Raw genomic sequence first — 26,027 nt, forward strand, 5'->3', positions numbered from 1 at the left:
TGCAGGACCATCTATTGTCCATTCTCCTTGCTGAACAGAATTCTCCTTGCTGAACAGAATTCCCCTTGACATCGCATGGAAGACCCATCAACATGGCCGCACTTGATCAAGCACTCGATTTGTCTTGGCTTACCTTTTACCATCTCCCTAAGCGGTCGGGCAAAGTCGTCGAGGCCAGTCACCGGTGTGTATCTGACACAGGATGCTTCTCACGTCAGTCAAAGGTTTCGGCGGGTTGGTGTCGGCCTAGAAGTGACGAGGACGCGGTATCGTCCATGGCGATATTCACTCGAGACTTTCACATCGTGCTGCGCATCAACACAATGAGCCACGCAATTCGAGAGCGGCGTCGTCCTCGAGAAATACCCGTCATTTTAACTTGCGAACACGAGCTCGGAGGTTCAACATCGCGACTGTCTTTCAATGCCGTGCTTCACCTATATGCCACCCTGTCTTGCTTTGTCGAACTATGCCACCGTGATTCAAGTTCCGCCCCTAAGAAGCTACTCTGGGCAAACACAGTGCTGGAGGCTGGACACTCGGAGATCAAAGGTTTGCGGACTATATTCGACACTCGCACCCAATTGGATACTGCCAATTTTGAACGTGCTGGTTCGGCAGTAGTGTAAGTAAGCTTCGTTTCCCAGCTTCTTCTCGGGCACCGTGCTGTCCCATGGAACACACACGGCAGTGATAAGGAGCGAAGTACACTTACGTCACTGATCAGGGGTCGTTATCACAGACTTGGGGGGATCCGGACAGCCGGTACCACCTCAGTACCCCGATGCTAACCAAGTCGGAATCTGTGGATCTATACTTAAGAAAACGAACTTCCTATTTCGGTTGGAGGTAGATTTTGTTGCATTCAATGCCCATGAAAGCTACAAATTTTCTCCAGCCTCCCGTCACACAAAAGACGTGGATGCCACTTCCCAGTCGGTGGAGTATCAACTTTCCAAGATAAATACACTCAGAGCTCTTCGGTCAGTCTCTCTCGATCTGAGCTCCGAGCAGCTTTCTGGTTCTCACGGTCAACCACCAAGATGGGTCTCCTCTGGTGCGCTGTGATGGCCATGGCCGTTGCGCTGGCCTTTGCGCATCCCCAACAACCTTCCACATACCATCCAGACGATGTCACCTATCCCGGCTCTGTAACTGTTTTCACTGTTCCTGCCGCTTTCCCAACTTCAGTGTTCTCAAGCTACTATGGTGAGAATGACATGATGAATGCCTTATCCCGATGACCAAGAGCATTCTCTAACTCTTATATCCGCGTTTCAGTCAAGCCAGGTCCAACAAACCAGCCGCAACCCGTCTTATACGATCCTGTTCTGAATATCACATTCCCATTCAATCTTACGGACCCAAAGCACGTCCCGGATTCTAATGATGACCCGGTGATCTTCCCTCAACCCATCGCTAATATCTCAGATGCCACTGGGGAAGCTATCGCGTCAGCAGCTGTCTCTGAAATTTCGCGAATCTTCAAGAGCAACAATGTCGGAGGATCGACTACATGCTCCAAGTGCATTGCCGCTCTGGCGGTGGGCCAGATGGTAGCAAGATTGGCTCCCACTCACTTTCCAAGCGGCATGGTGTCGCTATGTCACTCGCTCAAGTTCAGCACATACAGCAGTTGCGAACTTACATATGGTCCCAACGGTTCCGGCGCTTCGTGGGCACAGATACTCGCAAAGGCCGATGTAGCGGGACTTGATGGAAAATACATCTGCTCGTATCTTCACAAGAATGTCTGCGAGTATCCCACTGTGACTTCCGCCAAGGCCGTATTCCCCAAGCCCAAGCCTAAGAAGCCTGCTGAGCCTCGTCGGAGTGGGAAGAAGGTCAAGGTGTTACACCTATCAGATCTACATCTTGGTGAGGCGACCTGCTGAATCATTTTTAGGTCGGCCAATATGCTAACCACCTTTAGACCCTCGATACAGCGTCGGATCTGAAGCGAACTGCACATCTTACATGTGCTGTAGATACTCTGAACCACCAGCAAACGGTACGGTCCCCGAGATCTCCGTGTCGGCTCCTCTCTTTGGCTACTACAAATGCGACTCCCCTTTCTACCTCGCCCTGGCCGCTCTGCAATCCATTGGTCCGTTGACGGGTACTTCCGCGAAGAACCCACCCGCCTTCTCACTCTACACAGGAGACCTGATCGCCCACGACGATGAAAACCAGGCGTCGCGCGCCTACGTCGAGGCCACCGAAGTTGCCATCTGGGAGACTTTCAAGGCCTATATCGGCGGACCTATCTATACTGCTCTGGGGGTAAGTTCAACTCGTAACCGTTGAAATCCATTCTATTCTGAACCAGCATGAAACTCACCACCCAATGCCGTCTAGAACCACGACACAACCCCAGCCGACTACGAAGCCCCTCACGCCATCGACAACAATTCCACACTAGGCTCTCAATTCTCCTGGAACTACGCCCACGTCTCCTCCCTCTGGGCGCACTACAACTGGCTCCCCTCTTCTGTCGCCCAACAAGCCTCTACCCACTACGCCGCCTACGCCGTTTCCCCTCCCCACCACCCAAACCTGAAAATCATCACCCTCAACAGCGACCTCTACTACCAGCACAACCCGTTCGCCCTTTTGAATGCCTCCAACCCCGACTACAGCGGCATGTTTTCTTGCCTGATCACCGAACTCCAAGCCGCCGAAGACGCCGGCCAGCGCGTTTGGATCGTGGCGCACATTCCTACCGGCTGGGACGGCGGGAGCGCTCTCCCAAATAGTGCGGATTACTTTTACCAGATTGTGGAAAGGTACTCGCCGCATGTGATTGCGAATATCTTCTTTGGGCACTCGCATGAGGACCAGGCCACGATATACTACCGTAACAACGGCACGGCGCAAACTAGAGAAGAAGCGCTGGTGACGGGTTGGGTCGGCCCCAGTTTGACACCGCTGCAGAACTTGAATAGCGGGTATAGGATGTATGAGGTGGACACGGGCAGTTGGGAGGTTATGGAGGCCTTCACGTTCTACAGTGATGTTGGGAGTTATACCAATCTTTCATCATCTGTTGACGGAGAAGGAAACGGAGGACAAGGAGAAGGACCGGTCTTCAAACTAGAGTACTCGACTCGTGCTACCTATGGGCCGGCGGTCAACTGGCCGAGCGACGCACCGCTTAATGCCACGTTCTGGCATGGGGTGACGGAGGCGATGGAGCGGAACAGGACGCTTGCTGAGCTGTTTACGCAGTATCAGGGGAAGAGTAGCGCCAAGAGTAAGAAATGTGAGACGGAAGAATGCACGAAAGCGAAAATCTGCTATATGCGCAGTGGGAGCACGGCGCTGGGCAAGCAGTGCAAGCAAGGATATGGGAGTGTGCAGTAAGGCAGTGTCGGCTTTTTGTGGTGCGGCTGGGTAGCTAGAATGTTGTTTTGGGGGGAAGCAAGGTAATAATTAGGAGGCAGAACGAGTGATCTCAAAACGGGAAACAGAAGTCATTGGGTCTTTGTAAGGGGTGAAGCCAACGGTGAAGTACAAGTATGGTTGTTCAGTCTTGGCATCACAGTTGGTTTGTTTACTTACCCCTGATGTTCGCCCCACTCATATTCAGCAAGCCAGCCACGCTGAGGCACAACAGTTAGGTTCGCCGAAGAATGGAATATCGCACAAGCATGGCAGCGATGATCAGCGTGGATCGACTTAGTCGGAGTTGTTGAAATTTAGGACATTGATGACCACACATGGATTCTGTTAAAAGTAGGCTGAAAAGGAAACACAAGTCTATCATTTGATCATGAGCATAAAAACAGAGAGGTATAAGGAAACAGAATGCCACAACCAAGCCCAAAAGCCGCTGTTCCCAAACTTTGAACCCTTTCAAGCATAACTTCATTCAAAGGGACCCTTCGTGTCCAGCATTCACCAGCAGAAAGCCCCCCTTTGATGCACACGTTCAGGTTGATCCCTCATTTCACACAGCCAGTGTCAACTAAAAAAAAAATCGCCACGCCTGGCCAGTTCCAGTACCACCCCCTCACAGAAGTCCTTTTGATATCCGCCAGTTTTGAGCTTTTGTACACCGGTAAGAATACACCCCCATGAAGTTGTACACTGAGTTTCGATTATCAGCAGTCAAGCCAACGATGCGTTGTCTGTACCTGATTGTAGGATGATGTCGTTGATTACGTCTCAAGGACATCTCTCTCCTCCTCCGTCGGAAGCGCAGGCGTCTCATGAGTTGGGAAGTCTTCCCCCTTCTCAAAAGCCACACCTGGTCCCTGATAGCTCGGTGGGGCGGTGGTCACGCTTGGCTGCGTCGGCAGCGGGCTCGGGGTCTTTTTCTCGGTAGTCGTCAGCGGCACGTCCCCTCCCTCTTCGTCAATCGTCAAGATTCTGCGTACCGAGTTCGTTCCGGTTGTGTTCGCTCTCAAGGGCTTCGGACTAAGCACCGACGGGTACTGGGTAACATAAGTTGGCGATCTTGCATCTTCGGACCCAAAGGGAAGTGCGCGAGCCGGGATCTCTTTACCCGCTGTCCCAATTGCCAATCCACCAAAAGCAGGACGCTCACCGAGCTTCTGCAACGTTTCTTGCTGGTGTATCGCCAGCTTCTCAAGCTGGACTGCGGGATTCTGCAATCATCATTTCTGTTAGCCAAACCACAAGGGTGTTAGAGGCTGCTGGATATTAGCAACTTCTTATGCATGCATGTATACATACCCATTCGGATTGCGCTGGTACGCCGGCGGCAGCAGGGAACTGCCGCTCATTCTCACCTCTCGAGGATCTCGGTCCTTGGATGGGCGCGGGGGTGACAGGAAGACTTGGACGGTCATCCTCGGTCGGGAAGTCAGTCACCCTAGAGCTCTTCCTAGATCTGCTCTGAGCGCGACCAGGACTGGTCGGTCTCGACGTGGCCGCTGCCGAGCCCTTGCTTCCGGAGCGGCGGTGCTTCTGCAAAGCGTCGACATAGCGGTTGATTTCGGGTACATCATCCCACGCATTTCCTCTAGTTGTGAAAGAGGTCCAGGGGTTAGCACTTGCGGGAGTTGTCGGGGTGACAGCCTCGCTCTTCGGCTCAAGGGTGGGCGATGCTGTAGCTGACGCCACAGCGGACGGCGTCGCAGTTGACGCAGCCGAGAGCTTTCCCTGCTCAGGAGGTGGTTCCGGGAAAACCCTAGTGGGTTCGGGTGCTTGTTTCTCCCAGGGGAAGATCGGAGCGGGCTTTTGAGTGGGCGCCGCCTCGGGCACCTTGTACCACATATCCTTGGGCGGACTGGGATACCGGGCAGGTGGGACGAACTGTTGAGTGTTGGAGGACATCGTATAGTGCGTCTGTGGGAAGTTGGCAGCTTCTGGCTTGGAGCCAGCCGGAGGAGAGTGTCTTGAAGCATCCCAGGATGCTCCGTGACTGGTGTAGGTGCTATGGGTATTCTGGCTCTGCGTCTGGTGGCTCTGCGTCTTATGGCTCTGGCTGGAAGGGAGTTGGAAAGAGACGTTGCGCTGTTGCTGTTGTTGCTGTTGTTGTTGTTCACCCTTTACGAACTTCTGGACAACGTCGGTAGTCTTGTTCGACTAGTGAGTTAAGTCAGTATATTGTTGATTGAAAGATGGATCGTCTGGGAAGCAGTTCGGACACTCACGTTGCCGCGGTAGTGGCGATCATAAACAGCCCACCATCTACCGATCATCTCGTCGTAGGTGCTGCTCCCGGTGGTCTGGGTGCGACCCTGAACCCACGGTTTCTCTGAGCCAATGAAGTGAAGCAAATTGATGCTCGATTGAAAGTGTTTGTAGGCCGGGATGTACTGGTAGTGGGCGGAGGGCGTGACATTGTAGGTGAAGCTGAGGCGGTTATAGGTGTTCCTGAAATGCATGTTCAAGAGACCCTGATCGGCACCGTCAAAAGAAATTCCCCTCTCAGCCATAGCCAACATGGCGTAGTAATCACCCATGTTGGGAGACAAGACCATGACACCAGTGTTGAACAGGTCGGGCCAACCGATATCGGGAGCGGCGGAGAAGGCGTGGGGAAGGTCGAAGAGTTCATCGGGAGCTCTGTAAGCTACAACGTCGGCATCGATATAGACGATCTTGCGGAACTGGGTCTGCTTCCAGAGGTTGATCTTGGTGAAGGCCGAGTGCAGATCAGGGCGGTTCATGAGGAACAGGTTAGCCGGTCGGTCATTTTGAATGGTTTCGACGGGAATGACATAGTCATAAACGGTCTTGTCGGGAGTTAGCCATGCGTTTTGCTTGGAGATTGAAGTCGGACTGTGGTGGACAGGCTTACTTGGAGCTGTTCCACAACCTCGTTGGAGATATTTTCGGGGGTGATCAAGATAGCGAGCTTCTTGTGGGTGCCGGAATCACGCAGCGAGTGCGCAAGAACCAGAGCACCGGGAAGGTATGCGTCATTCAAGAGAAGCTATTCGAAAGGGGGATGTCAGCTGTTGCGATTCTTCGCGAAGAGTGTCTGGGTCTGGTTGCGGCAGGCGTACTGCAGGCAGATACTGCCATTGGACAATGCAACAATACATAGAATTTCCAAGTACCGCCAGCCTTGTGACACAGACAATGCGCGGGGGAGGGGGGAAGAAGAGAAGAATGGGATCACAAAGAGGAGTAGACTTACACTAGCATAAACATCCTCTCCTTTGGTGATCGCCATCTTGACAATCACAAAATTCGAGTTGCGGCCGTTGGACTTTGAGGGCGGAAAATGGCCAAAAAGGAAAGCAAATGTTCAAAAGTCTGCTTGGTGCTTGCTTGGTACTTGCTGACGCTTGAGAAGAAGAGAAGGAGCAATCACACAAATGTGGAGCGCACGCCAGGCGGTTTTATAAGTAAATGAACCTAACTTGGCGACAAGCCTGTGATCGATACGGACGGAAGATATCAGAATACCCGACTACTTAGTGTACAAGCAGTGGACAGTCAGTCGAAGGAGGCTGCAGTGTGGCAAGGTCAAGAAGTTGCAAGGTTAATCTGGGAAGGCCGAGATGGTCGAAGAGGTAGGTGGGAGTAAGGCACAGACGAGAGAGCCCCAAGCATGATGATCTGACGACTGGGAGCTTGGATTCCACCTCCATCTCGTCTGGCTGGCTTGGTGGAAAGGCGGGAACTGTGGAAGTGGAAGCGCTGGGACGAGAAACTGAAGCAGGTACGTACACAGCCGTGCATTGCGCACTCGATGCCATCATCTGGCGGGGCAACATTGCTGCGAGGGGTAAGTACCTTGCCCAGCTACGCTGCGCAGACCCGGACCCTCTTCGGTGACTCCAGTCCCTCGGGTTAGGCCCCGGTCACGGTGCGCATTGCGATTGAGGATGAGAAGTGGACTCTTCGGCAACTGAACGAAGAGATGACTGGAGTCCCGTCACTGTTGCAAGGGTCTCTCCTTGGGCCTCTTCCTTTCTTTCTTCTTCCAACCACCCGGACGAGGACCTTGATACCACCTTCGCCTCTCTTTTCCCCCTGGCTTGTGATAGCGCAATGGCATTCCCTCGGTCGCTTCAACGCCATTGCATCCTGCTGTGGCCTCAATTGCATTCCAGTCACAGCGTGAGGGCTCCATTGAGAGCGGGCCCATTATTCTGGCAACAGTTGAATGGAACAACGGCCGATATCGATGAAGATGACCCGGGCTGTAAACCTTTGGGCAAAAAAGACGATCACTCGGCTATGACTCCCCATCGATATCATATCTATCAGCGAGAGCTCCCGATGCTCCGACAGGCTGTGGACCCTGAGCCTCACGGCATCAATGCATGTTGACCTGTGGCCCAAAGCAGCAAGGGCAACACAACGACCTCCCATCTCGATATTGGCAGTCGTCAGCTCCTCCGTGAACAGGCCGCGGTTGGGCATCCTCGAGGATAGGAAGAACACAGTCCGACACAGTTGGATGCCAAGAGCCGTTGTGAATGTCTCGCTGCTGGTGATACATGGCGTTTGCATCCAGCATCTCTGAAAGGGAATTGGCTTGCATTATGCAGTATTACCCCATGGATAGTCCTACAAATTCGTAGACTTCTCGCCCTTATTGATCAAATAACTTTCTTCATCACCATGAACACCTTCAGCATCTTGTTTTGCCAGTTTCAGACCGCTTCCGTCCTTCCACTACCACTCATAACCTAGCTTGCCCAGTGCCCAGTGAGGCGAAAACCGTCAAGATGCGAGCCTGCCTGATACCGCCCCCTCACCATCTTTTTTTGTGATATATTATACAATGAGATACACTCATCGTCGTTACACGGGTCTGACAGATTGACAGGACGTTGATAACAGTTCTACTGTCTTGCCTCCACTCGTTAAGGTCGACCATCGCTGACACTTAATTTGCCCTACGGTGTCGTACATGAGCTACCCCGCATCAATTCACATCTGATCCATCCCCGCACCACCTAGCCAGGGCTCATGTTGTGCCTGCCTAGCTCTCCCCGCAGCAGCTGTCATGATTGGGCACGACCTGTCAAGTGTCAACCCTTTAAGCAACCAATGAGCAGAATTCTGCTTTCGAAGGCGAAGTACTGTACAACGTCGGGCCATCCGTTTCTTTAGGTTCCTTAATAAAAAACAGGCATAGTCTGTAGGTAAGTACGATGTATACCACAGTGTCTTTGCCCGCTTGAAATCTTATGCAAGACTGAGTGTGCTTTTGAATGTCTCCATCCTCCAGCGCTCTATGTGAGAAAAAAATACTGGTGGGAAAAGAGAGAGCTCCACAGAAACTGAATCAAATGACAGTAGGTACTCCGGGGGGGATGGTGGCACTTCTCCACACTCCTTTTTGCTGGCATAAAATGTACCGCAAAGATAAGTACCGCAAAGAATCAGGCCATCCGTTTTTAGGTTCCCTGGGAACCAGGTATAGTCTATAAGCATACTTACTGCGACATTCATGCTCTCCAGAAATTGTATGCAAGATGGTGATTTGAACATCCACACCCTCCAGCGCTCTGGAAAAGATAGATAGAAAAGATAGGGCAGAGGAAGGATCGAATTGACAGTGTTCCGGGGTAGCAACACGTCTCCTCACTTTTTTTCCCGGGTTTACATGCACATATTCGGACAGTATACTTACAGATTGTGTTTGATTTCGTTAGAACCTAAGAACGGATGGCCCGAATCTATACGATAGGGTTGCACTCAAGGGACCTCAAATACTTACTGTGGTATGTAGACAGCTTGCCTTCCAATTAGGAACAGTTCTCTCTGTCCTATCTACTCATGCCCGATTCTTCCCTCGACGAGCTTCTTAGTGGTGGGTTGCAGACAATATTTGATTGATACCGCTGGGACTTGTAGCGTTAGATCCGAGCCTTACGAGGAAGAATAGTAGCCTAACCCGAAGCTTTCCCCCTTGATCCAGAACGAGGAGAAGCTCTAGAACCTTGACCAACTCACTCTGCATGTCCAATTACAACGACGGCCTTTCTGAAATACGAATGAGATTCTGTCGTCTTCATTTTCTTTGCAAACAGCTCGTGTCAATATGGCTGAGCCATCTTACTCGCAGCACAGTCTTCATCTCTTTCGATTTCAGTTCGCAACAAAGGCATCCAACAGGCCGACGAGCCATGGCTCTTCACTAACAATCAACAACGATTCGCAAGGAGAGGGGAACGAAGATGACGGCGGATCACATTGTGGTTTTTCAAGGACACTTGGTGGCAGTTGCGAAGGCACCAGAGGCGAGTAGATGGTATTTAGACAAGCAGTAACACATGATAACCCATTACATCTCAGAACATATATATCAATGATCGTTAAAGTAGCCCAACGTGAGCATCGTCTCGCTCTTCGTTACTAGAACAAACAACAAATAGCTGTGCCCAAGCTCACCTTCATACACAAGACAAACCAAACACCTACAAGTCCTTCTTGTAAGCATGCTCCGGCTTATGCGTAGTCTCGTAATCAACATGGACATACGCCCTCTCCACATCCGGCAAGCTCTCCAACTTCATCTGTAACTCCTCCGCGACATCATGCGTCTCCATCAGGCTTGCATCCGGGTCCATGACCACATCGACCTCCGCAATCAGCCTCGGGCCCGAGTGGTATGCCCTCACCGTATCGATCTGCTTGATCAAGGGCGAGTGCGTAACGCACACATAGGTAATCAGTTGCTGGATCTCGACGCTAGCCGTAACGCCCACCAATAACAAAAACTCGGTGAAGGCGGTGCGCAGCCAGATGGCCGTAATAATCACACTCAAGAAAATGGCGCCTGCCGGGTCGAGCCACCACACCAGCTTGGCGCCGCCGACCGAGGTGAGGATACCAAAGCCGTTGACGAGCAGATCGTTGCGATGATCCTGCCAGAGGATGCGCACCTGGCTGTACTTGTCTTTCAGCGACCAGGTATACAAAAAGAGCGAGAACTTGGTGGCGAAGGCGACGCACACGGCGATAACCGAGGGCAGATGAAAATCCTTGGTACCCGCCTCCTTGTCGTGCTTCGCCAGGTCCTGCGCGCTGAAAGCAATGAGCACGACCGAGACGGCCGTCATGATGAAGCAGAAGGTGATGTTGCCAACCGTCTCGAGCCGTGCCTTGCCCGAAGGGAAACGAGCAGGGTCAACCCGTTTCACGGCCCGGTTGGTCAGGATCAAAGTCACGTTGCTGAGCGGGTCGAAGATGGCGTCCGCCATGGTGGTGAAGAGCGAAAGCGAGCCCGAAGAAATGGCTGCGTAGAGTTGGAGCACCGTCAAAGTGACGTTGGCGACCAGCGAGCCCCAGACTGCAATCTGGAACTTCAGGTGATCATCTCCCTGCTCCTGGCGCGCCTCGGCGACATGCTCTTCCACGCTCTTGAGCATGCGCTCGATGGTCTCGTTCTGGGCCTCGTAGAAGCCCCGGACGCGGCGGGCTTGCAGAGCAGAGCGGCCGATGGACGGTTTCCACTTTGACCCGTGTCCGTGTCCCTTGGAGCTGGGCCCGGACTTCAAAGCCTCACCCATGCCCGTGCTGGCAGCGCCCGCGGAATCGGAGTCGGATCGAGCGGCATCGCGCTTCCTAGACGTGTTTGCCTTGATGGCTGCTAGCTCCGAGGGGGTCTTGTATCGCTGCGATAGTCCGTAGGGATCGTGCTCGGCGCTGACGAGCGGGAGGCGACCGGTTCGCTGGCTCTCCACTTCGACGTCGCGGTGCCTGGTTACGCCGTGGTCGTCTCCATCCGTAGCTTCACACCCGGTACTACTGGCTGCTGCTTCAGACCCGCCCATCTGATGCTGATGATTATGGTGATGGTGGTGGTGTCGATGATGGGAATGTGTATGCGGGAGCGATATCGAGCTGGCCGACTGAGATTGGGTTCTGAAGGCGTGCGGGTGATGCGAAATGCTGTGCGAAAGATCGGGCTCCATGGTGAAGGTTAAGGTGCCGTCTCAACCAGATCGCAACCTACTAAACTCGAAAAAGGTTTCGGTTGGTACGTGGGGTGTTGGTGGGAGGACGTAGGACGCGCGGTATTTACAAGTGAAGGGCACCGAATTGCATGAAAGGATGCATGGGGTAACATATACGTCTAGGATAAAGGGCTGAACCTCCGAAGGTCGTATGAGACGGCGGTCAATCGATAACCGTAAGTGGATAGGAGGCCACAACGAAGTCTTGTTGAGCTTGCCAAGTCGCGGAAGTGGAAGTCGCGCTGATTTCTCAAGGGAAGTTTTGTCGACATGGATCCAATAGAGGTAAGTAATTCTTGTTGGTTACAGGGGAGGCGGGGCCCTGCACGGGGGGCTGAGTCCATTGGAAAGTCGCCGGCCGATCAACAATTGACCGATGAGAGGTTGGTTGGGTGAGGCCGCCCGGGAAAGAAAACAAAGAAAGCCGGCTGTGTTGATTGATCACAACAACCAACGGGAGGTAGATTAGCAAGGTAGTGAATCGCTCTGTTAGATGGCGCTCAAGGCGCGATCGGAAGCGAAGACAAGTTCTCCTGAACCATTCGTTTCCACACGTTGCATCTTCCATGCCTGGAGGTGATTCCTGTGTACGTATAATCCACTCGCGTTGCCCTGCATGCGAGCGACATTTCCATATCAGAGGGGCATCGGCATGGCGGTTTGCCTGGACAACGGGGCTGGCCTGGGGGGTTCAGATAGCTGGTACGCCGTCATCGTGTTTCCTTGTGTTCCCGTATCGGGTTGGTCAATTCGACACTTTTGACTCGTTGTCCTCATGCTGGAAGGGTAGGTGCCAGATCCCATCAGCATCGTAGTTGATGGGAAAGCGCAGATGCAAATCTGTGTGTGTAAGTATGGGCTTGGAGTCTGGAAAAGAGGGTCGTCATCTTGACTGGATGATCTGATAACGGTTATGGTGGACATCATCAGGGTTCAGGGCAGTAACCAAGAAGCCACCACCCACACCGGAGTGGACAGCAACTCGAACTGCCAAGGTCGGATTCGAAAGGATCGCAAAAAGGGAGGCAAAGGGGAAAGTCAAAATGGGCTCTACACATACTTATAGGGCTAATGCTCAAGCTGAATGGCAAGCCCAGTTCAAACTCGGGGTTAATCGGAAGCGTTACGACCTGTTTCAAGATCTTCAAGCCGAGGCGATCCCGATGTTAGCTGGCTGGCGGGGTGTACACTAGAAGTGCCCGATGTTGTGCTTGTAACGGCGGGCCAAGAGCACTTCTCCAACACCACAAAATGGACCATCTATCATCGCGAGTTGTAGGATAGATATAGTAGATGATTCTAACCAACTTGATGCTATGTAGTTTCCAGGAGCCTGGAGTCAAGCAGTCCATATTGTCTTTGTCCTATATACTCTTACAAGCTCCATTTCAAATCTTGGCCTCAAACTTCCCCGAATCTGCATCCTCGCTCCTCTCCAAGATCCAATCGCCGACATCCTTGTAGAACTCCTCACTACATGGACCATCAGCATGCAACTGATGAAACCACCCCTCATACCGCTTGAACATTCTATCCTTCACCGTGCTCGCAATAACACGATCATAATACCGCTTGCTGGCATTATAATCTGTCGCCTTATCACTCGAACCATGGCCAAGCCAGATCGCCTTGATCTTAGTATTCTCTCCTCCAACCGGCCTGATCGTTCCCCGCGTCAAGCCATCCGTGCGGTCCAGCATTCCCGACAAACCTTCCAAGGTCCCGGTGTTATGGAGCAGCTCATCCGCCGCGATGCTCTTCTGAACCTCCGGGTCGCGTGACAGGTCTTCAGGCGGGATCTTGTTGACCAGCTGCCGATGTGGAAAAATCTTGCTCGCAAATCGGCCGCCGTACACCTTGATGAAACCGGGTTTCAGCTCGGGTGCAAACCCGATGAAGGGGCTCTCCAGCAGCCAGCCCCGCACTCGGCTGACGATGCGCTCCTGGTACTGCTCGTCGCAGGCAAGCGTGAGAACCTGGCCGCCACCCATGGAGTGGCCCATGATGAAGACGGGCGGCGCCCCGGGGGCATCGGACAGGTGCGGCTCGATAAAGGCCACCATGTCGGCGATGACCCTGGACGTTGGCCCGGTCAGGCCCCTGTCGGCTGGCTTCTTGACGCTGCGTCCCCAGCCGCGTTGGTCGAACCCGTAAACGGCGATTCCGCGCGCTGCGAGTGACGGGAAGAAGCCGTAGTATCGGTTGATATGGTCGCTGAATCCGTGGATGAAGATGAGCGTCGCTTTGATTGGCCCTTCGGGCTGTGTGGCGTTTTGTCGTGTAAGTGAGAGTTGAGGCGGCTCAAGTCTGGAAGTTGCGTGATACGTACCTCCCATGATTTAGTATACAACGATGCACCCTCGACCTCGAGAGTGCTTTCCTTTTCGACTGCCATACTGTACGCTTCTACTGTAGAATTTGGTCCGCCGGGTCTTCAACGCCTTCAGAATTGGTTCGAATCGGGAATAAAACTCCGGTCGTCGATAGTACTAGGTTGTCCGAGCGACGGCCAGGAGAGAAACGAGCTGAGTTCGCCGCCGGTATACTCGGACGATGAGATACGAGGGTTATGGTCCGGTTAGACTCCGAGATTATAAAAGGCGGAGGAGAACCTGCTCGTTGACAACGGAGGGGTTTCGTATATAAGATCATTTCCCAAAAAGGCAGTGTTTTTCGTAACGCCTTCACGTGCTACAAGAGCATGGAAACGTGGAAGTTGCCAAGCCTGCTCACCCGCAACCAACGTAGCAGCTTTGATCACTACTGGTACCTTATGTAAAGCCGTCCTGATTCAGTGGTCGGTGCCTTGAAACTCCGAGAATCAAAGGAATTGACTTCATTCCAACGCATCTAAAAACAACCAAAAAACACAAGATACGGACCAAACAATTTTGTGCGAACTGAAAGAAAAAAAAATCAATGCTCATTTCGAGTATCGCAATGGATAGACACCGTCCCGCCACCTCCACACGTAAATGCTTGCATAACGCCTCCTCTTTTTGGATCCTTTGCTGATGAAACCGACGCTTTGGTGTTCCCTGTATCCCTACATTGTAACAATGAACATGAACATTGGAACACCCAGTCCCAAACAAAACACTCCCTCTTTCCCAGGTATAGCCATGACTCCCCGACCCAGAAAAGCAGACCCAGATGTCCGACGATAAGAACATGTGGCGAATGACGCCTTATCCGCACAACCCAGCACCTCCTAGCCTCTGTCCTCATTGCTTCATATCGTCATGTAAATAGTAGAAGAAAGAGAGATTCATCAAGGTATAACCGCCAGCTAAACCCCCCCTTCCTAATAAGAAAAAAAAATCGAGAATGAACCCAAAAGCCTATCCCGCTGTGCTGCCAGCCGAGCACTTAAATATCTGGCAAATGGTCCTCATCCTGCAGTTCCGTGCCGGCGAAAATATCCTGCGAGTTCGCAGTAGTTGTTTGGAAGCCAAACTTTTGAATCGGAGAATCTTCATCGGGTGTCCGAATACCTATACCGCTGTCGTCGTGGACAGACGGTTGGGTCGCTGTCGATGCAGGCATCGGAAATCGAGCCCGGTCTGGCTGCGACTCGGACATTCGAGATGCGCTGGAATCATCGCTTCCACTTCTATATCTGGATGCCTCGTTGCTTGCCTCGTTGCTTGCGCCCTGTTGCTGTGAGACAAGGGAAGTATACTCGTGTGTCGACTTTTGCTTGAGAAATCCACCATATTCTGCCACAAAGAGAATCATCTCATCGATAAAACACTTGGTGACCCACCAAGAGCCAAAACTCTTGCCTTGGCCTAGGGTAATATCCCTCATTACGGCTGTGCCCAATCGCTGAACACACCAGACAATATCGGTATGTGATGCGTAGGGGAAGTGCGAAGGTAGGGAGCGAAGAAAGCTCACCCACCGATCCAAAACGTTCGAGGCAGTGGATTCCTCAGGGGTTCCTACCTGGGGTTGCCGACCATTGCGCATCGCCATCTCTCCGTGTAGCGTCAGGCCTTCGATTTCCCATGGAATATTGACCGGGTCTAAGAGGTCACGCATCTCTTTGAGAAGGAGATTCACTACATCATCCATGCCCCTCAATGGAACACTTTCGGCAACCTTTCTTAGGTTGATTATGTTGATCCATTCCATGTACATGAGGTCGCGGTTTGCTGGGTTCGACAGCATGTTGGCGGCAGCATGAGCGGTAAGGTTGACACGGAGCACTCTATCCAGTAAGCCTGCGAATAGAGTTGCTGGTGCTTCTTTGGCCTTGAGAACGTGAGGAGGCTGTCCTTGAAAGGAATCGCGAATGTGTGGGACGAGCTTATCTGCTATATTTCTCAACGTATCGAGCACTGTCTTGGGAACCACTTGTAGGACCAAGCTCGAGACAATGCGCATCATGCGCTGGTAGAGAACAAAATCGCACTCCTCTATCCAAGGTGCGACAGCCGGGTTGCTGAAGAGCTTCTGGACCGGCATTGTGAGAGTACCCTGGAATGAGGTGTAAAGGTGGAAGAAAGTCTTTTCTTTACAATACCGGATGCATTCTACCAAAGACGTACAGTGTGACCGGTAGAGCGCAGCCAGCGACTTGGCAGCGTCCGGATCGGTATTTTTGGGTAGAAACGGCTCGATCCCTGGTAGGACGAGCGGGTCAGACTGCTGGAACGACTCTTCGGTTTCGGCGGCAAAACAAAGCTTCTGTACTGTCTTGGTTGCCGTCGTGCTCAGCTGGTCGATGTTGGCTACCTGGACTTGGTTGTACAGGCTGTGAACATATTCTGGTGGCCGCCTCACCCGGGTCTCCGGTTGCTGGCCCAGGTCAGGCGTGGGAAGTACAGGGCGTTCGGTGGCTCTTGTATTGTCCGGTGCCGTGCTACTGAAGAATTAGCAAGGATAAAAGCGTTCAAGTCCAGGTGTCGTTGCTCACTTGAAAGTTTGGGAGAATGACTGCTCCTCCGCTGGGGAAACCTGAGGTTGAGTCGAGACATCTCGCACATCAGGCTGGTCTTCGCGAAGCTGAAAGTTGACATAATGATATTTTGACTCTCCTCGAACACCAAGGCGACGAGTTTTCAGTCCTGGAAAAAGAACCCGGACAAGCTTTCCAAAACTGGCAGGGTTCAAGACTGTTATCCTCTCGGTGGCACACCTGGAGGCGTAGTTGGCGTAAACCCTCCCTCTGGGTACCGATCCCTTGCCCTTTGAGCAGACTTGGCTGATCCTGTCGTCTTGTTAGCCCACAGTCTTGACAAATTTACCCATGTGACCAACGTACCAAAGCATTGCGAAAACCTGGCGGGTTCGTTCTGAATGGGGACCGCGTTCGTTGCCATGCAGCTCCTCTGCAACCTCCTGAAGATTCCTGTGTTTATTGGCGACATATAGCTGACGCATTTCCACTTCGTTGTTCGCACTTGAGCGTGACCCCCCCTTGGATTGCGATGTCATTCCGATGTAGGAACCGTGGTCGTTGTTGCCGTCATGGTCCACCATCTGACTGTCCTCCACAAAACTGGTGTTTCCGCCAAAGGAGTCGGCGGACAAAGACTGGCGGCTCATACTGTGGCTGTCGTGGTATTGAACGTTCTGCATCGAAGCGTTGACCTGTGAATCCATGGCGAACTCGCGGCTAGTGTGCAACTGGGAGGCCAGCACCATGTTGTCCTGTAGCATCTGGGCGGTCGGGTGGCCAAGTTCTCGGGTTCGGCCGTGGTCGTTTGGAATCCATTGAGATTGGTAAACTTCGGGCACGTCAGTAAACGCGTGATCGAGATTTGGTTGTGTAGCGGCGCTGTGGATGGAAGCTGTTGAGCCTTGAGAGCGAGGCCGCTTTTTCGCCTTCGTGAGGGCAAGAGGGTCTGTACAAGCAGTAAGCATACCGCTATGGTGCGTCGCGTAACAAGTATGCGCCCAGATACGTTGGAGACCGAGGGAAGGCCAGGATGGGAAGATGACAATGTCGTGAATGGGGGAAACAGAAGACGGTATAAGACTTGAAGGGGCGTACCGTGGGTTGGGTCCATCAGCGCCCGTGTTGTGATGGTATGGCGGGCGAGGCGTGCAGACTGATAGCTCTGCTGGGTATCCCAAGTACACACAAGGATAAATGGTGGTGGTGGTGGTGGTGGCGGCGACTAGCACTCCAAACCTGGCGGATGCCAACACGGCCAGGCCGGGCTAATAATAAAGGTAACGGATATGGGGTCGGGAGCGCACCGCGGAACGTGTCGCGAGTAACAGTGCCGTGCATGCGCGAGTAAGAAAACTCAATGACGATGTCGACGCTGCAGGCAATGGTCAATCGCACATTTTGTTTGGAGGTTTGTATGGGGGAGCGGAGTACAGAAAGAATCAACAAAACATGAAAGCGCTAGGAACGTACCTCAATGCGGCCTTGCGGACGGGCTGCCGTGACTCTGCAACGTGCAGCGACGTTCCACTGGAGGCTGCGGCAGGGAACTTAACCACTGCAAGTCAAAGGCAGCTAGCTGCTCCCCCGCACGTTCCATGCAGACCCGCTTGGGACCAAAATGCCGTCTGATTGGCCGTTTGCCTGTTCGAGACTGTTGTTGACTTTCCTTTTGTTGTTCGAGGAATTCGGGCAGTTGACGAACCAGAACACCTGCGCATTCCGCTCCCACTGAATTCCTTGATGTTTTGCCCATTCCTGGGCTACACACTAGAGTCTAGATGTGTGCCTGATCGACATACTATGCCTTTTCCGAACCAGTCACTCCAGACATCCGGTACACTACACCATGACGTTCCACCATGAATTACTGCCCTGGATGCCTGGCTGCGTTTCTGGTTGACAGGAGTTGTCATCCCGCCATAGGATCACAGAACAAACACTGTACTTCACTCCGTTGACGAGAGACTGCGCCAGCATTGACTTGGCAAGCATGTTCGCGTCTGACCGCTCGCAGAACGAGGGGAAACTGATCTCTCCCTCAGTGATATTGGTCATAGATACGTTGGAGAGATCAAACTGGTTGTTTTCCTGGTGAGCCATCTGGCAGAGGATTACACTTTTCTTTAGTAAATGTGAAGTGCGCTGCACATGCGGCGGCCGACACCCACCCGCATGAGGTGGAGCTGATTGCACGAAAACGCTAGTAGCGGTATCGCGGGGCTTCGAAAAGCTTCATGTTGGTCCATGTCATGAGTTCTGATACTCAACTTCAAACGTCCACAAGTTGTCATGGCCGCCTGTCTCAAAGATCAAAGCGCAAAGTGAGTAGAGCAGGCGAGGCAACCTCGAGAGAGTAACGCACTCTCCTTACTACCCAAATCTTCGAACCTCCATGGCCAATTGAAGATTGGACGGATACCGTGACAGTTTAGCCGCATTTGGCCATGGTAGATGTTTACAAGAAGCGGGAAGAAGCGACCAAAACGGTAAGCTGCTTGTGTGGATCCATGAAATGTTAAGAGAAAGTTATATCAGGATGATGATGATCTCAAAATGGAGAGAAAAACGAGCCGTTCGCAGCTTAGGCGAGGCACAGAAGGAGATGCATCAGGCCAATGAGAGACTGTTAGAATGTGCAACGGACAAAAAAGAAAAAGTTGAATGTTGATCCGACCCAGGCTCGATCTGGGGACCTTCAGTGTGTTAGACTGACGTGATAACCAACTACACCATCGGACCTGTTGATGACTTTAGCCAAAAGTCAATAAGTTTATCACCCGTACGCTCAAGCCATTCCTCGACCATATTCTCGTCTACCAATCCTGGTCAAACAGCTCCCGATGTGGCGTCACTGGGCTCTGGAACCAGTCAGATGCAGTTGATAACGGGAGGAAGCTTTGCGGCCCCACGGGCAGGGCAAGTTTCGGGTTGAGAACAGGATGATCCCCTTTTGAATGCACACGTATCAATCGTCATTGTTCGTTGTGCCCACAGCCCACAGCCCACTTCAACCCGTTCCCACACTCCAACTGCCATTTCCACGATAGCATCACCCCTAACCGCAAAAGGTCAGACGACACATTGCACTTCACAGCATCGTTACGGTGAATTCGAAAGCCAGGTCAGCAATTTTCTCTCAGCTTCCCGTCACCTCTCTGCCGGTGGTGCGGGTGTTCACCGAGCAGGCTGCGATTTTTAGGCCCAGCCCTCCCAGCTGCCCAACCCACTTTGTCACAGCTTCAGCTTCCCCGCCAGTTCCGACTCAGATTTTCCCCTGAACTTCAACTTTGCATCTTGCTGACGTCGAAACATCACAGCTAGCTCTAGATCGATAGACTTGCTTACCGCACCAAACACTCAAAATGTCTTCGCCTCAGGACCGCGCCCAGCAGTACATCGGCCAGCTCGATAAGGAGGTGCGTAAACCGCAGCCGGATCGCAGACATGTCGGCCAGGCCACGGCGTCGTTGGATTTTGCGTTGCTAACCTGCCTCAATAGCTGTCCAAGTACCCTACCCTCAACAACCTCGAGAAGACCACCGGCGTTCCCAAGGCTTATGCCGTCATCGGTCTCGTTGCTCTCTATTTCTTCCTGATCATCTTCAACCTCGGCGGCCAGCTCCTCACCAACCTCGCTGGCTTCGTCCTCCCCGGATACTACTCGCTCAATGCCCTCTTTACCGCTTCCAAGCAGGATGATACCCAGTGGCTCACTGTAAGTCGGGATATGCCTGATAAGGTCTTTGCCTATGGTGTCCATGCTAACCACCGCATTCACAGTACTGGGTTGTTTTCTCTCTCTTCACGTAAGCATTCCACTTTGGCTTTGCGTTCGATGTTGACTTGGTGCGCTTAATATCTAACCACGCGGCTATAGCGTCATTGAGAGCTTGATCAGCGTCGTCTACTGGTTCCCCTTCTACTTCACCTTCAAGTTTGTTTTCCTCCTCTGGCTCTCTCTTCCTACCTTCAAGTAAGTGGTTTCCCGCCTCTATCAGACTTTCAAGAAGACAAGCTTATATGTCAACAGGGGCGCCGAGACCATCTTCCGCTCTTTCCTCGCCCCCACCCTTGGCCGTTACTTCCAAAATGGCTCCACCGCCAGCGGCCTCCGCGCCAAGGCTGACGCCGTCCACACTGACTAAGCGTCTTATGGGCAACTGCCGGGCCTCTTCCGCTCGTTACAAAGTGTGCCGCTTTGAATGAGGCCCGAGGATACACAGGCAGATAGATGCACGGCCATCAAGTCTTTGCGCTGGACTTGTTGGCAACCATTCACGCGCGTGCAAGATTATCACAACAAAATCGGGGTAGAGGGATAGTTTGTTAACTGGAAATGTTGGAGATATGAGGTGGTTATAAGAGGACATGTGGTTACAGAAGATGGTGGCAGGATGATTGAGCCTGATGCGTCTAGAGAAGTAGGGACATATTTGGTATCTAACGATTGAATAAGTGGCAGTAATGAAGCATTCCTTGCATTGGGGTTGCTATCACTGAAACACTGAGATGTGTTCGACGTGAAAGGCCCATAGCTGGCCATCGTGTAGACGAAGCAATGGGGCACACCACATGCTTGCAATGTATGTCTGCTGGCCAGGACAGCCCAGGAAGGGTTTTGTTGACATCTAGACGACGTATAGAAAGCATAACCGCGCCACCTCAATTTTCTCTTCGCCGATGTGAGCAATCGATATCTCTTCATATGACTACAAGTACCGTATGCGGAAGGCCAACGACACTGCTGTTTTCCGTGATTCAGAAATCCACTGGAAGCCATCAATTTGGATGGCTGCTGCCCGTAAAACTACAGCTCGACAGGATGTACAACACTATCTAGAGGTAGGTATCAGATGGCTCGAGCTTTGAGCTCTGTTAAGCAGGTGCAAAACCTAGAGGTACACAGTAATCGGCATACGCTCCCCTCTCCCTACCCTCAGCGTACCACAATACCTTTAACGGTACTTGACACTAACAACCGACCTACTAGTTCCAGTGGTAGCCACCTGCCAAAAGTTGCCCAGGCCGGGCAGGGCAGTTGCTGACCACAGCAATCAAGAACATCCACTGATATTCTGTCTTGACGACCTCGAGCGCGCATGCTTCAGCTCGTTTCGAGGTCGCGGGTGAAATTTGAAACCCAGGGGAAACCATAATTGCCGACCTCAAACATTCGTTAATTGTACCTAGGTATCAGCGCTGGCATCGAAAAGATTGGAAAAGGCAGAAACGGCCTGGGCGCGTTCATATTCCAAGAAACCACCTCCGCAACTCGGAACCCGATTTTTATCCATCTAATACCCTACTCGAACTCAAACCGAAGACGACGGCGACTATCCCTGGCACTTCGACTTGCCTCGGGTTACTTGATCGAATTCCATCGCCTACACGTGTTGAACAAGATCCCAATTTTGGGTTCAGCTTGAACGCTACTCGTTTGGCTTACAACACCGCACGGCTCAACGCCAGCAAGTCGACGAAGCCGTAGTGTCCTGATCAAAGTGGCTCGTCCAGTGACACCAACGGACAACCTCAGACCGGAGAACATCAAGGAACCGTTGTCGTATCTCTCCCGGGCATTCCCTTGCCCTTGTTTGCGCTAACCGATCTACCGATCGATGGCCTGACATTGGTAACAAGTTTGAACAGATCCTCGCCCACGAACGGCGCCCCTTCTCGAGGGCGCGCGCTTGCGATGCACCTCGGCCCCTTGCACTTGCGCTTCGCGGCGTCCTTTATCGCATTATCTCTTCTCGTCGTTTTCAACATCACTCTTTTCTCTCTGGATTGTGCTCTCGCGGCCGAGCTCGAAGATGCACCGCCCATATTGCTATTAGACGATGTCGACTCCGACCTCGACGTTTCCCAAGGTTCCGTCTCAGACTTGGGAAGCCCGCTCGACCAGATGTACGAACCCGAGTTTGCCGCATTCGATAGGAGTATCATCGGACGTGATCAAGTTCGAGACACCAATGCCTTGATAAACAACGAGGCTTTTCAGTTGAACGTTCGTCAGGGGGATACGGAGCGCTTCGTGTTCAAGCTGTCACAGCTGTCCGAGCGGGAACTGGAGGTTGTACAGTTGGAGCTGAGGGATGAAGAACATACCTGGGAAGATATAGACGAAGACGAAGACGAAGACGAAGCTGAAGAGGATGAGAAAGACGAGAATAATGATGACTTGAGTGGGAAAGGCCTGGACAGAGATTCTGTGGACTTGAATCTTGCCTCCGCGAAACAGAAGCTGGGGAAACGGCAACAGGGTGCTCGCCGGCTGTTTCTTTCTGCAAACACATGCTTGCAACCTCAAGCATTCAATGCGACCAAGACAACACAGCCTCCACCGCAGCTGACACTGTATGTGTCAACATCGACCGATAACGTGGAACCAGGCCCGGGCGCGGATTCGAACTCTCAAGTGTCGATGGTATTTAATGAGGGTGCTATCATGTACAATTTCACTACTACGACCGACGTATATGTTGGTGTACATGCGCCCAACGTGGCGGAAATCTTCGACAAGCCTTACAACATCAAGATCGCCATCTCCACGGACGGTTATTACTACAGTTATAACGTGGATGACGATGCTGATCTGATCTGGGTTGATAGCGACTCCCAGGGCGCATTGCTCATCACTCATAATTTGACTGATAGTAACGACGAGAAGGAGCAACAGCGGATAATGAACACGCCGCCATACGTCATGTTCGCCCAGGACAAATCTAATCCGTCCATCAACGGTGTCAGGTATTCCTTTTGCGGCCTCGAACAAAATGCCCAGATTGCAACTACAAAGGACGGGAAGTATTCGAACATGGTCCAGACAGGCATGACGAAGCGAGGACAGGGCAACTTTCCTAAGCAGCAGTTCTTCTTCAGCGGGCTGAAGCCAAGTACCAGTTATCTCGGGATCCTGGCCAAGACCAATGTGACCGACACAGGGAGTCCGAATCTCGTTGGAGGTGGCGGCCACGTCTTCAAAGCCACTAATTTCCAAACCAAGTCCGGTAAGCTCTTATCTCGGAATCCAGGATCCAGCCAGGTCGGGACCAAGGCTCAGCAGCTAATACAAGCAGATCACGGAAACTGCAACATCGTCTTGAATCTTACCTTTTGTGACCAGGTAGCCTACTCGGTCCCCAGCAACCCAAACTTTGGCAACGCCTCTGTTCTGGCCAAGTTCTACGATGACTACGCCGCCGAAGCATGGGGTTATTTCAAAAAGGCACTGGCCCAGGTCGCCTGCGAAGCGCCGGTGACCCAGCGCTACTCGCTCACCCGGAACTGCAGTGACTGCGAAGCCGCGTACAAGGACTGGCTGTGTTCCGTGACCATTCCGCGCTGCGAGGATTTCAGTAACAATGCCAGCTACCTGCACCCGCGAGCCATGAGCCAGCCGTTCCCCGATGGCGAGAGGCTCGACAATGCGACTATGTCATTGTACGCAGAAAACTATGGCGACGGCAAGGTCCTGGGCAAAGCCTTCCTCCAGAGCCGCAGCTCGCGGATCGATGAGTTTATCAAACCCGGCCCGTACAAGGAGGTCTTGCCCTGCGATTACCTGTGCTACAGACTAGTCCAAAGCTGTCCGTCGTCCATGGGTTTCGGCTGCCCGCTGCCTGGCCAGAAGGGGTTCAATTCGAGCTACTATATCAAGAACGAAACAAATGGCGAGGTCGTGTGTAACTATCCGGGCTCGGCACACATCTTTTCAGGCTCGTCAAAGGATGCTGTCTCGGTAGGGCTGACCATTGTTGTTTTGGTACTAGTGAGTTTATTGCTCGCTTGCTAGTGGCGCCGCTGGTCCTTTTGCGAGCTGGGACAGTGTTGAAGGGGTTTGGTTTTGGCGTTTGACGGTCTTTATGCTGCTTGATGATCTGGCTGTGCGCGCTCGGGTCGTTTCTTTAAAGGGCTTGTATCAAAGTGCGTAGATAAAAAAATTGTAGGTATCTTTGGTACGAATGAACACCTTATGGTTTTGTGGATATAGCGTTGGAGAGCGTTTGGAGTGTTTATGCACTTGCTTCCCTTGTGGTACCTACGGATTGGACAGACATACAATACAAAGAGATGGGAAGTTACTGATTGCGCTAATGGTTACGATGTAGAGGGAGTGTTACGAGGCGCTAGATGCTGAGTTCATACCCAAAAGGAATGAAGCCAGGAAGTGGTTTCAATCTCTCCAAGGAGAAAAGGTGTTCATTAAGGAAACCAAGAGGCCATGGCTTCGCAAAATGTATCAAATACTACTGGCATTCGTATAACTGGTAATACTTCCTGGCACAAAGATGCATGCTTCCGACCGTATGTATCAAAAAGGTAGGTAGGTGGATATTTCAGTTTTCCGAGAGCACCCCAGCCTCGAAGTGCGCAAAAGACATCTATCTGCTCTCAATCTCTCCGAAAGGATACGTCCACACCTCGCCATCTTCCTTCAGCATCATCCTCATCACCACCAGCCCCAACCCTTCTTCTTTTGAGAATCTGGGGATGCTTCCGTGTTCGAGGCAACGGCGGTAGCAGCAGCAGCAGCAGCAGCAGCAGCAGCAGCCTCCGCCTCCTTTTCCTTCTTCACCTGCAACGCCCGTACTTGAGCCTCAAGCTTGGTTATCTCAGCTGAGATGGTTCATAACGTGTGAGTGTCTGTCTCTTTTCTCTTTCAATTCAAGCCGGTAACAGATACTGGTACTGAGACACGTGGGGTGGACGAAAAGGAAGGGAGGACATGATCGGGAAAGGGGGGGGGGGGGGGGGGGGGGGGGGGGGGGGGGAGGGGGGGCATAAAATGAAAACTCACCCTGACGCTCCTCTTTGATCTCATCAACCTCCAGCTTTGACCATCCCCAGTAGACGACCTGGTAGACGAACAAAGCAGTGAGTAGGCACTTGGCTACTGGACGGGTGAAGGTCTTGTAGAATACGCCCTACTCGTTGTTTTTTGCTGTTAGTGGTTGGTTCGAAATCTTCGGGAGGTTACAGTGACCTACCGTTGCCGAGGGCGGGTTCGAAGAAGAAGAGTATTGCCTCAGTTGGGATTGAGCTTGAAGATATGTCCTGGGCAAGGGCTTGGTGTTCTGGGTAGTAGTCCTGGTGAGAGTGCGAATGGCACTACCGGCCGCGGTCCTGGAAATCATGTTTTTGTTGATGTTGCTTGATTTGATGGGCTGGATAGTTGATTGTTTCGCTTCTTGAATATGAGGCTGTACCCACTTCAAAGTGATGTGAAGCGAGACCTCGAGAGGATTTTTGTTTTATGACGTCGTTGTTCGCGAATTGGGAAACACCAAGATGGAAGCCAAATTTACAATGTATGTTTATGAAATTGGTCAGACTCAAAGCTATGCACGGGTCTCGTATGCAACGGGCCAAGAATTGGCGATACCCACAGCCGCTCGGAGGTTCCGTCGGCGTCGTCGAAAATCGCCAGGCGACGGGCGGTGCTCGCCCTTCCGGACGGACGGTTCATACCCGGGCCGCAAGCCGCAAGCCGCTAAGCCGTAGCGGGCAATTAGCGGCAATCACCCTAGCACACTATAATTTGAGGGATCGTCCGCTGCAGGGATCCCCTCGCTGCTGGAATGCGGCCCACGCGCCAGGCGTGTTCGACAGGGCATTGAGGGGAACCTCAGGGAGCGGACAGGGCAGTTTGGGGCAAGTGCTGCCCTGTCAACGACACATGGCCAGATCTGCCCCCAACTGGATGGGAAGGTGCAGCTGGTCAC

At 52.4% G+C, this 26,027-nt stretch overlaps 8 protein-coding genes and 1 non-coding gene across 10 annotated transcripts; 3 read left to right on the plus strand and 6 right to left on the minus strand.

The window, feature by feature from the left end:
- The first annotated feature begins 860 nt into the window (after positions 1–860).
- Positions 861–3,824, plus strand: NCU06697 (Ser/Thr protein phosphatase). Its single transcript, XM_955919.2, has 4 exons — positions 861–1,209; positions 1,282–1,878; positions 1,934–2,283; positions 2,359–3,824. The coding sequence occupies exons 1-4, from the start codon at positions 1,044–1,046 to the stop codon at positions 3,361–3,363; spliced, it is 2,118 nt and encodes a 705-aa protein (XP_961012.1). The 5' UTR covers positions 861–1,043; the 3' UTR covers positions 3,364–3,824.
- On the minus strand, positions 3,668–7,100 carry gnn. 2 transcript variants are annotated; one of them, XM_011396399.1, is made up of 7 exons: positions 6,614–7,100; positions 6,272–6,406; positions 5,622–6,206; positions 4,699–5,553; positions 4,508–4,610; positions 4,380–4,436; positions 3,668–4,313 (listed from the first exon to the last, which is right to left on the minus strand). In XM_011396399.1, exons 1-6 carry the CDS (start codon positions 6,647–6,649, stop codon positions 4,420–4,422), a joined length of 1,731 nt encoding a protein of 576 aa, XP_011394701.1. In that variant the 5' UTR covers positions 6,650–7,100; the 3' UTR covers positions 3,668–4,313; positions 4,380–4,419. The 2 variants fall into 2 exon arrangements, with proteins under 2 accessions (XP_011394701.1, XP_011394702.1); XM_011396400.1 differs by having other exon boundaries at positions 3,694–4,610; positions 6,614–6,756.
- A 2,509-nt stretch (positions 7,101–9,609) lies between these two features.
- Positions 9,610–12,405, minus strand: NCU06699 (cation diffusion facilitator 1). The gene has a single exon (XM_955921.3). The coding sequence runs from the start codon at positions 11,352–11,354 to the stop codon at positions 9,855–9,857; it is 1,500 nt and encodes a 499-aa protein (XP_961014.1). The 5' UTR covers positions 11,355–12,405; the 3' UTR covers positions 9,610–9,854.
- A 264-nt stretch (positions 12,406–12,669) lies between these two features.
- On the minus strand, positions 12,670–14,022 carry NCU06700 (alpha/beta hydrolase). Its single transcript, XM_955922.2, has 2 exons — positions 13,726–14,022; positions 12,670–13,657 (listed from the first exon to the last, which is right to left on the minus strand). Exons 1-2 carry the CDS (start codon positions 13,789–13,791, stop codon positions 12,785–12,787), a joined length of 939 nt encoding a protein of 312 aa, XP_961015.1. The 5' UTR covers positions 13,792–14,022; the 3' UTR covers positions 12,670–12,784.
- Positions 14,023–14,196: 174 nt separating this feature from the next.
- Positions 14,197–17,728, minus strand: NCU06701 (cephalosporin C regulator 1). The gene is made up of 4 exons (XM_955923.3): positions 17,398–17,728; positions 16,666–17,248; positions 16,318–16,611; positions 14,197–16,263 (listed from the first exon to the last, which is right to left on the minus strand). The coding sequence occupies exons 1-4, from the start codon at positions 17,411–17,413 to the stop codon at positions 14,766–14,768; spliced, it is 2,391 nt and encodes a 796-aa protein (XP_961016.3). The 5' UTR covers positions 17,414–17,728; the 3' UTR covers positions 14,197–14,765.
- A 1,239-nt stretch (positions 17,729–18,967) lies between these two features.
- Positions 18,968–19,041, minus strand: NCU15119. Its single transcript has one exon. It is a non-coding gene; the product is annotated as a tRNA-Val (tRNA).
- Positions 19,042–19,245: 204 nt separating this feature from the next.
- NCU06702 (yop-1) lies at positions 19,246–20,982 on the plus strand. The gene is made up of 6 exons (XM_955924.3): positions 19,246–19,423; positions 19,620–19,718; positions 19,802–20,017; positions 20,083–20,108; positions 20,180–20,275; positions 20,333–20,982. Exons 2-6 carry the CDS (start codon positions 19,665–19,667, stop codon positions 20,445–20,447), a joined length of 507 nt encoding a protein of 168 aa, XP_961017.1. The 5' UTR covers positions 19,246–19,423; positions 19,620–19,664; the 3' UTR covers positions 20,448–20,982.
- A 279-nt stretch (positions 20,983–21,261) lies between these two features.
- Positions 21,262–24,567, plus strand: mid-1 (mating pheromone-induced death-1). The gene is made up of 2 exons (XM_955925.3): positions 21,262–23,312; positions 23,382–24,567. The coding sequence occupies exons 1-2, from the start codon at positions 21,998–22,000 to the stop codon at positions 24,095–24,097; spliced, it is 2,031 nt and encodes a 676-aa protein (XP_961018.3). The 5' UTR covers positions 21,262–21,997; the 3' UTR covers positions 24,098–24,567.
- On the minus strand, positions 24,484–25,721 carry NCU11118 (hypothetical protein). The gene is made up of 3 exons (XM_001728121.2): positions 25,293–25,721; positions 25,103–25,229; positions 24,484–24,921 (listed from the first exon to the last, which is right to left on the minus strand). Exons 1-3 carry the CDS (start codon positions 25,437–25,439, stop codon positions 24,755–24,757), a joined length of 441 nt encoding a protein of 146 aa, XP_001728173.1. The 5' UTR covers positions 25,440–25,721; the 3' UTR covers positions 24,484–24,754.
- Between the last annotated feature and the right edge of the window lie 306 nt (positions 25,722–26,027).

The sequence above is a fragment of the Neurospora crassa genome, linkage group V (assembly GCF_000182925.2).
Source record: "Neurospora crassa OR74A linkage group V, whole genome shotgun sequence".
NCBI lineage: Eukaryota > Fungi > Ascomycota > Sordariomycetes > Sordariales > Sordariaceae > Neurospora > Neurospora crassa.

Coding starts and splice junctions, on each gene's coding strand:
- NCU06699 (XM_955921.3), bottom strand. CDS start 11,354: ATGGAGCCCGATCTTTCGCACAGCATTTCGCATCACCCGCACGCCTTC.
- mid-1 (XM_955925.3), top strand. CDS start 21,998: ATGCACCTCGGCCCCTTGCACTTGCGCTTCGCGGCGTCCTTTATCGCA. Junction 23,313..23,381: donor TAATTTCCAAACCAAGTCCG/GTAAGCTCTTAT, acceptor TAATACAAGCAG/ATCACGGAAACTGCAACATC.
- NCU06701 (XM_955923.3), bottom strand. Junction 16,612..16,665: donor CAGGTTTTCGCAATGCTTTG/GTACGTTGGTCA, acceptor ACAAGACGACAG/GATCAGCCAAGTCTGCTCAA. Junction 16,264..16,317: donor TCATTCTCCCAAACTTTCAA/GTGAGCAACGAC, acceptor ATTCTTCAGTAG/CACGGCACCGGACAATACAA.
- NCU06702 (XM_955924.3), top strand. CDS start 19,665: ATGTCTTCGCCTCAGGACCGCGCCCAGCAGTACATCGGCCAGCTCGAT. Junction 20,018..20,082: donor ATGATACCCAGTGGCTCACT/GTAAGTCGGGAT, acceptor CCGCATTCACAG/TACTGGGTTGTTTTCTCTCT. Junction 20,109..20,179: donor GTTGTTTTCTCTCTCTTCAC/GTAAGCATTCCA, acceptor ACGCGGCTATAG/CGTCATTGAGAGCTTGATCA.
- gnn (XM_011396400.1), bottom strand. CDS start 6,649: ATGGCGATCACCAAAGGAGAGGATGTTTATGCTAGT. Junction 6,207..6,271: donor AGGTTGTGGAACAGCTCCAA/GTAAGCCTGTCC, acceptor ACTCCCGACAAG/ACCGTTTATGACTATGTCAT. Junction 4,611..4,698: donor TACCAGCGCAATCCGAATGG/GTATGTATACAT, acceptor TGATGATTGCAG/AATCCCGCAGTCCAGCTTGA.
- NCU11118 (XM_001728121.2), bottom strand. CDS start 25,439: ATGATTTCCAGGACCGCGGCCGGTAGTGCCATTCGCACTCTCACCAGG. Junction 25,230..25,292: donor CGAACCCGCCCTCGGCAACG/GTAGGTCACTGT, acceptor AACAACGAGTAG/GGCGTATTCTACAAGACCTT. Junction 24,922..25,102: donor GATCAAAGAGGAGCGTCAGG/GTGAGTTTTCAT, acceptor GAACCATCTCAG/CTGAGATAACCAAGCTTGAG.
- NCU06697 (XM_955919.2), top strand. CDS start 1,044: ATGGGTCTCCTCTGGTGCGCTGTGATGGCCATGGCCGTTGCGCTGGCC. Junction 1,210..1,281: donor AGTGTTCTCAAGCTACTATG/GTGAGAATGACA, acceptor TCCGCGTTTCAG/TCAAGCCAGGTCCAACAAAC. Junction 1,879..1,933: donor CCTATCAGATCTACATCTTG/GTGAGGCGACCT, acceptor AACCACCTTTAG/ACCCTCGATACAGCGTCGGA.
- NCU06700 (XM_955922.2), bottom strand. CDS start 13,791: ATGGCAGTCGAAAAGGAAAGCACTCTCGAGGTCGAGGGTGCATCGTTG. Junction 13,658..13,725: donor TGTATACTAAATCATGGGAG/GTACGTATCACG, acceptor AACGCCACACAG/CCCGAAGGGCCAATCAAAGC.